Here is an 11,226-nt window from a genome sequence, read left to right as displayed (position 1 = left end):
TAGCTTGACCGCCTGATACCAGAACCCAGAGCCTGGCTCGGCCCACTCGGCGCCCTCCAGCGTGCACACGTCATTTGCAACCTGTCCGTCTCGTCTTCCCACACAACCTCCCTCGCGCTAGCCGTCCGCAGCCTCACAGTGCGTGAGGAATCAATACATCGCCCGATGCCACGTGTACCCCGCCCTAGTCTGCGCGACGCGCAATCTACTTCTTCGAGGCGGCGGCCTTGGCCTTGAGGACGCGCTTGACGATGGTAGCCTCCTCGATGAGGAAAGCGCGGGTGATGCGCTGCTTGACGCAACCGGCGCAGACCGAGCCGCCGTAAGCGCGCGAAACCGACTTCTGGCGCTTCGAGATGGTGGCGTCTGCGTGTGAGTATTGTTTTCCGTGCACCCTCTATCCCTCTTCTGATCCTCCTGCCGATCCGACAACCCAAGAGATCAACAAGACCTTCTCTCTCTCTCCAACGCGCGCGACTCACACTGGCGGGGGCGGAGGACGGGGACACCAGCGAGGGCGTTGCCGCAGTCACCGCACTTGGGCGCCGACTGTTGTTAGCTACTTGTACCGAGTGACTCAGCTCACGGTAAGCTTCTTGATGTGGTGGACAACAAGCTTGCCACCGGGGGTCTTCACAACCCGCCTGCGGTTGGAGGTGGTGTTGTAAGGCGTGCGCTTGCGGAGGGTAACACGCTGGGCCATTTCTGCGGTCAGTCACGTCCTTCCTTGTCCGCCTGCCACCAGCATATCGAGCCCGAACAAGCTTGCCGCTTCCACGTCGTCGCTCTCTCTCTCGCGCACAACGACATTGACACCAGTACCAACACCGCAACAGACAGAAGATCGCAGATGCGTTCACCGCGCTTCATGTTGGTGCCGCGTGGGAGGAAGGTGCGGCGAGGAAACCTTCAAAGTTGCTCCCCAAGTCACACCTCCCTCCCAATCCTCCGCTGAGGGTGCGCGCGCGATATCTCTCTTCTCTCTCGACGACGTGGGCGGTTCGCGGGCTCGGGGTCGACGGTCGATGGCGGCTGCACGCCACTCACTTGAAGCTGCTTGACGGTTGAGTGCGACCTCCTGCGTCAATGCCAACCAAACTGGGGCCAGCCAGCGGGGCGAACTTCATCGTCACGTGATTGAACTTCGGCGTTAAGTTTTCACGTGGTAGCTTCCGAAAAGTAGTTGCGATAATTCGCACATGGTGTCAGGCACCGATGTTGGGCGATCTTGAACTCTCATCTGGCCGTGTGATCATGGCATCATGGATCATGGACCGTAATGTGATCATGTGAATCAAGAATGTCCTCAGCGGCGTGCGCCATGTCTATTCCACGCATGACTGCGCATGTTGACACTCCACGTGCTTCGCTCATTCACCCAATTGCACCCAAGACGATCATAAGGCGTAAACGACAAATGCGACGTGCTGGGTACCATTTTCCAGAATCATTAACAGTGCAGACGACCCTGCCTTCCTTCAGCTCGTCACTGGCCTTGCCACGACCTGATTCATCTGCTTCTCACTTCGCGATGACATAGATACATCCGGACGCATCTCTACTAGATCACGTCATATTGGCAGGCTGTTGCTACACTAGCGCGAACCTTTTACTGCTGGCTGCTACGGGTGGTGCGCTTCTTCACGGGCTCGTCGTCGTCGTTGATCTCCTCAATCTTGGCCTCGGCGGCAGGTGCCGTCTTGACCGAGGCCTTCTTGGTGACGACCGGCTTGGAGGGCTCCTTGGCGGCCGAGGTGAGGCCCAAGAGGGTGGCAAGAAGGCCGACAAGACCGACAACGAGAGCGATGATGACACCAGGAACCTCAGGCATGGTCTTGATCGCACCAACGGGGTCGACCTGGGCGAGGTTGATGAATTGGAAGAGGCGGACACGCGCCTTGTCGGCGAAGGTGAGAGGCTGTTCCTCCTCGTCCTCCTCGACCGAGCCCTCAGCCTCCTTCTCGAGGGGCTGCTTCATGTGGAACGTCTCCTTGGCAAAGTCCTTGGCCGCCTTCTCGTCGTGACCAATGTAGATGTTGTCAAAGAGAATATCCTCGGTCATGGTCCAGAGCTCGATGCCGACACCGCCAATAGGGGTAAGGTCAGCGGGCTGCTTGTCCTCGAAGAACCCGGGGTTCGCGATCTTGCGAGGAGCCCAAGGGCCCTTGTAGTCCGGGTTGTCGATCATGGGGCGGACCCACTTGCCCTTGTACTCCGGGTTGGCGATCTTGGGCTGGGTCCAGGGACCACAGCCAGAGATGTCCGCACACTTGGGGTTGGGAACGACGGGGCCGACCCAGTCGCCGTCCTCCTCGTCGTCCCACTCCTCGGGCTTCTCGGCGTCCGAGTCGGCGACCTCGAGGGGCTCGTCCTCGAGCCAGTCCTCGGGCTTGACAGCGTCAGTGTCGATGATCATGAGCGGCGCATCCTCGTCCCAGTCCTCGGGCTTAGAAGCAGCCGCGTCCTCGACCTTCTCGACGTCGACCCAGTCCTCGGGCTTGTGGTCCTCGGGGTCGTCAATCTCAGCGGAAGGGTTGACGGGAGGAGTAAAGTCCTCGAGGAGGTTGCCTGACGACACCTCCTCGTCGTTAATGAGGATCTTGAACGTGTTGTCGGGGTTGACGACCAGAGTGTAGAGGGCAGTCGTCTTGGTGATCTTGGGGAGCGGGGGGTTGGAGAAGTGCTTCTCCTCCCACTCGCCGGTGACGGGGTTCTTGTGGCGGAAGATGAAGTGGACCTTGTTGGTCTGGCCGCAGCGGTCGGGACCAAACATGATGGTGAACGGGGTCTTGTCGGTGTACTCCTCGCCAGCCTTCATGCCGCCCTCCGACGAGTCGGTCAGAAGCTTGATGTAGGCGCCGCCACACTCAAGGCCCTTCTGCAGCTTGACCTCGTACTGAACAACCAGAGGCTTGCCCTTGGGGTCGATGGGTTTGGGGAAGAGGGTCGAGATGGCGTGGTGGGCCGCCTTGGACTCTGTGCACGGTCAGGGTCAATTTGTCATGTCGTACAGGCAATGTTGGTACTCACTCAGAACAAGACCCATGTCGCCCTTGAGGCCGGGGAAGACCTCGGGCTCCTCGATCGCCCAGGTGCCGACGTAAGACATGATCTCATCGCCGACGGGAGTCTGCTTGGTCGCGCGCGACACGGTCCAGCGGGACTCGGGGATCTGAGCCTCAAGGAACTGCTCGACGAACGGCGCCTTGGCATTAGAAGGCTGGCATGTCAGCGGGGCTAGTCAGATGTAGAGTGGTGCGCGTAAGATGAGACATTGGGGACTGTTGAATGGACCAGGTGACATTGTTCTCGCACACGCCGAGACGCGTCCAACTTACGGTGAAGGCAACATCCGAGGCGACAGCCGACGCTGCCAGCATTAGGGCGCCGGTGCCCGCTGCGGAAACGACGTTTTGGGGACGCATTTGCAAGGAGCGTGAGTTTGGGTGAATGGGGTGGAGAGAGGGTGGAAGTTAAGATGGCAAAGCGGGTGGTTTAACAGAGAGCCGATGTCAAGGTGACCAGTCAACGTGGAGGACGTGGAAGTTGGGAGGCTGTGGTATGGGCCACGTCAGAGCCGTTCAAGGTTACGGTGAGGGTCGCGACTATGGGACGCGACTGGGTAATCAGAATAATACTCCCGTCCTCCACCCTCCACCTTCGGCACCCAGGTGGCTCATCACCAGGAACTCGGCATTCAGGGGAGGGTCTAGATATCTAGATCTAGACCGAAGAAATCCCAGAGTCTGGTTGAAAACGTGCCTACGAACACGATATGCATTGCAATAGGCATGAAGAACCATGCCCCAACTAGCGCACCTATTCATAAACAGCTGCATCTGGCCATGTGCCCATATGTTCATGACATCATGGGGCATGGTTTTATGTTCATGGATCATTGATCAAGGAGCACAGGCCCGCAGACCCACAGGCCCACAGGCCCATAGGCCCATAGGCCCATAAGGCCATAAGGCCATGGGACAGAGGACATAGGTCAGGGCGATAGGCCTGGAATGGAGAGCAACCAACAAGCATCTACCAGTAGTGAGTGGTGGTCCAACTTACCCCACCCACCCATCACCACCCCAGCCCCTCCCCACCCCCCCAAGGTTACGAGGACGACCTCGTTCCAATCGCCACTTGTCTCTTTCAACCGTCTAGCTCGCATCGCTCAACAATCAAAGCGCTCGCTCCTCAACAACATCTCCATCCTTGTACACCTGGTTACATTCTCTCACCCGCCAAAAAGTCCAATTGCCATGTCGGGCGACAGGCCACCATACAGTGAGACCCACGACCACCCAACCGGTCTCACCATGCCCTCGGCTCCCTCCACCGAGCTAGCTACAGAGCAGCCGTACGGCGACCCCAACAACCCCAACGTCGACCCCGATTTCCCCATCCAGGGCGGAGCGGAGAACCTCAACAGCGCAGACCGGCCCGCGCCCACCCGTGGCATCCTTAAGAACCCCTTGCGCTCCCCCAATGACGCCAAGGATAGGGAGCAGTGCGTCGTCGGCGTGACGTGACACCAAGCTGACAGCAGCCTGTCGTGGGATGAGGCCAATATTGCCTTAACCGAGATCCAGAAGGACTCCTTGATGTGCGTGTGCATGGCCTGGGCTGTCGATTCCGGAGACGGACCGCCACCTACCTTCCCTCTCACCAACTGAAACACACTTACGCCTCAGGAAGATTGATGAGCCCAAGACGCCTTTTGTCCGCTACGACGCTGTCAACGACGTTGTACTTGGTATCGGAGGTGAGATAGGGGCAAACGCTAAGCTGACATTACAGATGTGCCCGACCTTGACTTGGAAGTCGACCCGCTCGATGCCTCGCGCCCTGCTCCGCCGTCCTCGGCCAGCTCTTCTCAGGGAGGTCCCCACAGGTGTGTGCATGAACTGGTATTGTGGTTTTCCAACTAACCCCAGTCCCACGCGCTCGATGACGCGCGACAACACTGAGGTGAATGCGCGCCGGCCGTCGATTTCGTCCTCGTCGTCCCGCTCGGCGTCTTTCTCTCTACCTGATCATGCGTACCCCGTGCGTCCGGGAGAGTCGTCGCACACGCACGACGTCGAGACGATCCCCGCCGCGCTGGGCGCAACCTACGCCAACACGTCGGGCAACGCTCAGCGCTCGAACAGCGTGAGCGGTGCCAGCGAGGTGTTTGCAGACAGCGATGACGAGAAGCTCGACGACGAGGCGCGGGCTCACAAACGCGACTTTGAGAAGAAGCGTGCGATGCACTACGGGCAGGAGGCCGCGCTGGCGCTCAAGAAGAGTCGCGAGATGGCAGAAGAGGAAGAGGTCGATGACGAGCAGGACGACGGCGTTCCGCCGCCTGTTCCCAACATGCCTAACGGTGTGAATGGGTCTCGTCAGTAGCGCGTGAGCTATGTATTGTATCCCTGTGAAGGTACTATGAATGAGTGCGTGGGTTATTATGCGCAGGAAATAGGAGACACGCTAACAAGCACTCGTGGTCCCAGACCTTCGGCCACGATGTACAAAGTGTGAACGGGCTGTGGTGTGGGGAGTTAAGATCGGCGCGCCGCCTCAAGATATGCGTCATGTCGCGTCTTACAATCTCATACTAAGATTGGCACAATACCAGGCGACGTCACTTGCGTCAAGCTCGCCGGGATCTCGGAATCCATGTATCTACTCATCACCTGATGGACCAGTGACCCCATAGCCGTGGATGTACGACGAAGCGGATTGCCAAATGCACGCGAGGATCAGCATCGATTACCTCCACTCCACCTCCACCTCCACCTCCACCTCCACCTCCATCGGCGCGAGATATTTGCTCCCGTCGCTCCATCAAAAATCCGTCGCGCCATCCAGAAGTTCTAACATCTTTCCATCTCCCATTTCCATATCCATCTCCCATCTCCCGAGGCCGCTCAAGGCCCTCTTCGATCCAGCTGGTGTGTCTCTGGTAGATCTACACCAGGTGGATCGAGCCTCCGCATACGTGAGTGTCTCTCCATCCCTGCGCCTGGCGCACTCCGTGATGACCATCATTCTAGAAGGCTGTTGCTTAGCTTCGGCTGTGATTAAATCTAGATATCATTATCCTGATCCTCCCATCTGTCGTCTTGGACTCTGCTGACAGAACAGGAAATGCCGCGTCGTTGTCATAGCTTGTTCCGAATGTATGCTGTCTCCATTGTTTCATGCTTCTCGTCACACTTCTCTTGAAGGTCCTTACTTATTCGCTAGCTGCTGACCGGTTGTTAGGTTGTTGGCAATAGTCACTCCCTGGTGGACTCCAAGCTCTCCGGGGATATGCGCGGGTACAAAAGGAAACAACGTGCATCGAGGCTGTGGAGGTGACATTAAGGAGCTTACCGCAGTACACTTTGCCGTTTATGGCGAGTTGCTGCCTTGAGACCTTGAGAGGCCTAAAGTCAGGAATATGGCGCCATAACGCTAAAGTGGGCCTGTGCAATGTGATCACCGGTGCGCACAACACTCTTGTTCTATTGTGCCATATATGGAGCTGGCTCACGTAATTCATTGCGAGCCTTGGTGGCGTGTGGGGAAACTGGGGGCGTCGGGATGTAGTAACCCGTTTCAACACTGTAACACTGGCGTTGGGAGCCGTGACCAACTGGTGCACTCTTAGGGGTTTATCGCTGGTCTGATTCGAACGCAGGATACATTCTGAATGAGCAATGAGGGAAATACCATTGAGATCTGTACTTGGTGGTTGACCAGATCTGATCCAATTATCAGGCACCGGAGGCAGAGGGCAGTGTGGTTGCGTGATTGTTGTAAGCTTTGGTTAACTTGGCACCAAGATCCTAACTCTGACTCACTCTAACCTACCAGCTTCAGGGAAACTCCCTCTTAGGCTCCAGGTATACGCCAGGTACGGTCAGGTGCTCCAGGAATCCGACTTCTTTGTTCTCGCCGAGCTTGCCCACTGAACAACTCGACCCATACCCATACCGACGTGAACCGTTCGTTACTTGGAGCCTTGGCCGTGGCTCATTTCATTCTTCAACTCTTGCTCTCCTCTGTCGTCTTTGTCACTCTCGACCTCGGCGCTCTCTCCATCTCTCTCTCAAGCGCCATCGAGAAGACATGGCCCCCATCTCCTCCCGTCCAAAGACCATGAAGGCCGTCGTCCTCAAGCGCGCCGGCGTCGTCGCCGCCGAGGAAGTGCCGATCCCACGCCTCAAGGCTGACACGGACGTGCTGATCAAGGTACACGTTGCGGGCCTGTGTGGTAAGTCCGAGGCACCGACCCTTTGTCGCACTGTACAGCATAAACTGATGGCACAGGCTCCGACCTGCACTACTACCGCGGTGACGCCGACGACGGGTCGTTTGTCATGGGTCACGAGGTAGTCGGGACGATCGTCGAGGCCGGTTCAGAGGTAAAGCAGTTCCAGGTCGGCGATCACGTCATCTCTCCATTCTCCGTGTCATGTGGTGCGTCTGGGAACTCTGCTTCATTTTGGAGGAGAGAAAGTGCAGTGCTCGTGCTGACACCAGGGAGCTGCTTCTACTGCGACAAGGGGTACACGTCGAGGTGTACGTCCAACTTTTGCCTCACGGGCGGACAGGCAGAGTTCTTTCGCCTCCCTTTGGCAGACAGCATGCTGTTCCCATTCCCCGAGGAGCTGCCAGAGGACGTTGCGTTGCTCATGACGGACATTCTGCCGACAGGGTACTCATGCGCGTACAATGCAAGGCGACTGCTGGACGAGGACGCGGATGCGCCATGGTCGCTCGCAGACCTCAAGGCCGGCCGGGTCGAGCGCAAGGGGGTAGCTATCGTGATCGGCTGTGGGCCTGTTGGGCTGTGCGCCATCTCGAGCGCCACGACGCTATTCGAGACGGTATTCGCGACCGACCTGAACGCGTCGCGCCTTGCAGTGGCGGAGAAGCATGGTGCGATTGCGCTGTCGGCTTCAGAGCTCAAGGATGCCGTGCTGGCCGCGACGGATGGGCGGGGCGCCGACGCAGTCCTCGAAGTCGTGGGGCACGGATCTGCACTCAACGCTGCGTTCGAGTACGTGCGGCCATACGGTGCAGTTTCGAGCGTTGGCGTGCACAACCTCAAGTTTGAGATTGACGGGGACACGCTTTACTCGAAGAACGTTCGGATGCAGTTTGGGCGCTGCTCGGTGCGCACGTTCTTTCCGCTCGCACTCGACGTGCTCAAGAACAATCTCGAGCTGTTCAAGAGCTTTGTCGAACACAAGGTCGGCATCGAAGAGGCAGAGGAGTACTACAAGCTCTTCAACGAGGGCAAGATCAACAAGACCGTGTTTGTCATGGACTAGAGTATAGATCCGGATGTGGATGTCAGCTGTCACACGTTCGTGTAGACTGAGAGCAGCTCGCGCGCGCGACATCCGATTCGCTCACATGTCACCCGCGGGGCTGGTGAAGGTTGGCCTGATATCTACTCATTCACTCATCTTCGTCTCTGGTTCAAGCCACTCAACTCATTCCCCCAGCCGGTCTCATTGCAAACCAATTCGCGTTTGACGGAGTGCCGAGTTTGGAGTCGCGGTGCAAGATGGCACCTTGCAAATGAGAAATGAGAGCAGTGAATAAAATGCTTCTCACCCTGTACTTGCAGACACATCCACTCGTCCTTTTCTCACACAGCAGTGTCCCGCAAACCTCCTCCCTTCGTCGCCGTGGTGCCATCGGCGTGGTATCCGCATCTAAGCGGTCGAACCCGTCTTACTGCGATTCTCCGCCCACTGTGGTGGACATTCTGGACGTGGACCGCATCGCCGTAGGCTGTGTCGCTGGAATCCAAGCGGCGGGCTGTGCCGCTCAATGGCGTCAACTGGGAGCAGGAGCTCACGCGCCACTCGCTGTCGAAACGGGGGAAGTCAGTCCAAGTCTCCTCTCTGAGGATGCCGCCACAACAGACGAGAGCTTCCCTTACCCGACAACGCCGGTGATGACCTCGGAGACGACATCGCACCGGAGCCTACCACTGTCGCACTAGAGTACCCGTCGCCAATGAGTGCGGAAGGGGAGCTGTGGATCTCTGGCGTTGGCTGGGGTCTGCCCTGTGACAAAACTGCGTCGGGTGGCAACGACTGGCTCTCAGTCGAGGGCGAAAAGACGAGTGCGCGGCTCGAAGCACACGAGGAACGGAGAATGGCGCAGCCATTCGCACGAGAAAGTCTGGAGTAGACGACATTGGCTCCTAAGAAGCGGATCGCCGGGCCAAGGGTCGTAGGACCCCGTCCGATCCCGATCCCACGTTGGCGACGCGCGCAAGTCGATGGGCGTATGCGCCCGGGCCAGGTGCAGCCGCCTATGCCGTCGGTGGCAATCAAGATGGGTGGCGGGTCTTATCCCAACATCAGGTGCAGTACGAACGGGCGCTTAACTCGCATCGGATCTGAGGACTCGGGGACCGAAGTAGCACGGTTAGACGTATAGCACAGCAATGCATTGGTCTTTGAATTGCTTTGGTGACTGAGTTGATGTCTAATTTCGAGTCGGCAAGTGAGTCTGCCACCAATTTCGGATCTGAGACAGCGCGCAGGAAAGGCAGTACTTTCCATTCAGCCTGCTAGTTTGATGAAAGTGGTGTCACCTTGTAGCAAACACGCCGCTCGCCACCACTAGCCGTAACGGTTATCCAAATAGAAACAGGAACGGCGTGTGTGTGTGTTGACTCGACTGAATATACAAAATCTTCGTGGAAGCTTTAGTATGCACTCGCAGACTCTGAGCTCGTTGAGCTTTTAAACCCGTCGCAATCGCCTGCTCTCCCTTTCTCATCCTTCGTCCACCATGTCCTCGTCCGCCTTTGAGCTCCGCAGGGTCAACAGCCTACCAGCAAACTCGTATCGTCGTCGGAAAGATCCAGTACACCGCCGCCTTGCTAGTCTTTTCGAACTGCCACCCTCACCTGAACTCCTCGCTGAGCCCGGCTCCGTCTCCTCGTCTCGAGACATCACCAATTCGCCGGTCCTCGCCACTTCCGCCCTCGTCATGGAGCCAGCCTCGATCACCACCTCGCCGATCATGGAACAATCAACCCTCTCCAACTCCCCCCTCGTCATGGAGCCATCATTTACCTCCTCCTTCGTCATCCCAGGGTCAGCCCCCTCCTCTCCCTCTCTGCGGGAGGCAGTCATCACGGACACGGACACCATGCCTTTCCTAACAGGGAATGACAAAGACTCCCCCTCACCCCAAGCATCCAGCGACTCAGAGGACGACTCGGCCCCCATGACCCCCGTCCAGCTGCGTAACCAGTTATTGGCTGCGGTACAGCGGGACGAGCGCGTCATTGCGGAACAGCTGGGCCCAGTAACTGAGTGGGAAACGAATGATAGCTTGGTTGTCGACGAGGCAGTGTCGGAGTCCTACGCAGACGACGAGGTCGGGTCGACGTACACGTCAGAGACCGAAGTGTTGGTCTTCTATACTTGTTGCCCGAGCGAGACCGAGAGCGAGGAGCTGGTGTGTTGGCAGGAGGAGCTTCTCCGGCCCCACGTTGAGGAGTGTATCGCCATTGAGGAGCCGGCTTCGGACAGCGCCGCTGAGACTAGCGAGCACATCACGACCGACGAGGCAACTGCAATCAACGAGGCGCCGACAACCGACCACCCAGCTGCTCCTGGTGAGCCAAGTTCCGACGAACCTTCAGTTCAGTCTGGCGCACCCCTCCGCCGCCGCTCAACACTGAGAGCCCGGTTCAGCTACATCTTTGCCCGCTCGCCAACCATGGACACCCCAGACGCCAGCCTACCCACCACTTCGCCGGCGTACATTCCGCACGTCCTGCGGCCGCAGTACACAAACGAGCAGTTTGGGCGTATCCATCGGGCCATGACCGTCAGCGAGCCGCGTGGCACCTCACCCGCAGCTCAATCGCAGATGTCTATGGCCAACGTCTATCCACAGACTGAGTCTAATGTCCAGGCGATGGGGGTGGGGACGGAAGGGTCAACAAGGCGCGGAGCAATGTGGAATATGGGGAGTATCCGGAACTCCATCAAGGGCGTGTGGCGTCGGTCGGCGGTGATGTAGAGAGAGTTAGCTCGGTGTTTGCTAGATCAAGTTTGCTGTAGGGGTTAGACGTATACGTCAGATGAGATTTAGTCATCTAACTCGTTAGTGCGTGGTTGGGAGTGAGGAACTTGGTCTTTGAAAGAGTTGCATTGCACGTTGGTGATCCGTGACCTTGATGTTTCGCTTAAGACACAGGGCGCCCTCGGTTGG

General features: G+C 57.9%; 5 protein-coding genes across 5 annotated transcripts; 3 read left to right on the top strand and 2 right to left on the bottom strand.

The window, feature by feature from the left end:
- Positions 1-205: 205 nt before the first annotated feature.
- On the bottom strand, positions 206-1,201 carry CcaverHIS019_0109390 (uncharacterized protein; the record flags this gene model as incomplete). The annotated part of the gene is made up of 5 exons (XM_060604252.1): positions 206-366; positions 483-549; positions 587-705; positions 1,048-1,078; positions 1,163-1,201. 5 exons carry the CDS (start codon positions 1,199-1,201, stop codon positions 206-208), a joined length of 417 nt encoding a protein of 138 aa, XP_060453487.1.
- Positions 1,202-1,609: 408 nt separating this feature from the next.
- CcaverHIS019_0109380 (uncharacterized protein) lies at positions 1,610-3,425 on the bottom strand (the record flags this gene model as incomplete). The annotated part of the gene is made up of 3 exons (XM_060604251.1): positions 1,610-2,976; positions 3,031-3,220; positions 3,339-3,425. The coding sequence occupies 3 exons, from the start codon at positions 3,423-3,425 to the stop codon at positions 1,610-1,612; spliced, it is 1,644 nt and encodes a 547-aa protein (XP_060453486.1).
- Positions 3,426-4,316: 891 nt separating this feature from the next.
- CcaverHIS019_0109370 (uncharacterized protein) lies at positions 4,317-6,152 on the top strand (the record flags this gene model as incomplete). The annotated part of the gene is made up of 7 exons (XM_060604250.1): positions 4,317-4,507; positions 4,547-4,603; positions 4,692-4,762; positions 4,798-4,891; positions 4,935-5,383; positions 5,963-5,983; positions 6,130-6,152. The coding sequence occupies 7 exons, from the start codon at positions 4,317-4,319 to the stop codon at positions 6,150-6,152; spliced, it is 906 nt and encodes a 301-aa protein (XP_060453485.1).
- A 976-nt stretch (positions 6,153-7,128) lies between these two features.
- On the top strand, positions 7,129-8,306 carry CcaverHIS019_0109360 (uncharacterized protein; the record flags this gene model as incomplete). Its single annotated transcript, XM_060604249.1, has 3 exons — positions 7,129-7,243; positions 7,300-7,449; positions 7,513-8,306. 3 exons carry the CDS (start codon positions 7,129-7,131, stop codon positions 8,304-8,306), a joined length of 1,059 nt encoding a protein of 352 aa, XP_060453484.1.
- Positions 8,307-9,789: 1,483 nt separating this feature from the next.
- On the top strand, positions 9,790-11,034 carry CcaverHIS019_0109350 (uncharacterized protein; the record flags this gene model as incomplete). Its single annotated transcript, XM_060604248.1, has 1 exon — positions 9,790-11,034. The coding sequence occupies one exon, from the start codon at positions 9,790-9,792 to the stop codon at positions 11,032-11,034; it is 1,245 nt and encodes a 414-aa protein (XP_060453483.1).
- Between the last annotated feature and the right edge of the window lie 192 nt (positions 11,035-11,226).

Source organism: Cutaneotrichosporon cavernicola, assembly GCF_030864355.1.
Source record: "Cutaneotrichosporon cavernicola HIS019 DNA, chromosome: 1".
NCBI classification, from domain to species: Eukaryota; Fungi; Basidiomycota; class Tremellomycetes; order Trichosporonales; family Trichosporonaceae; genus Cutaneotrichosporon; species Cutaneotrichosporon cavernicola.
This window is presented reverse-complemented; position numbering and strand designations above follow the sequence as displayed.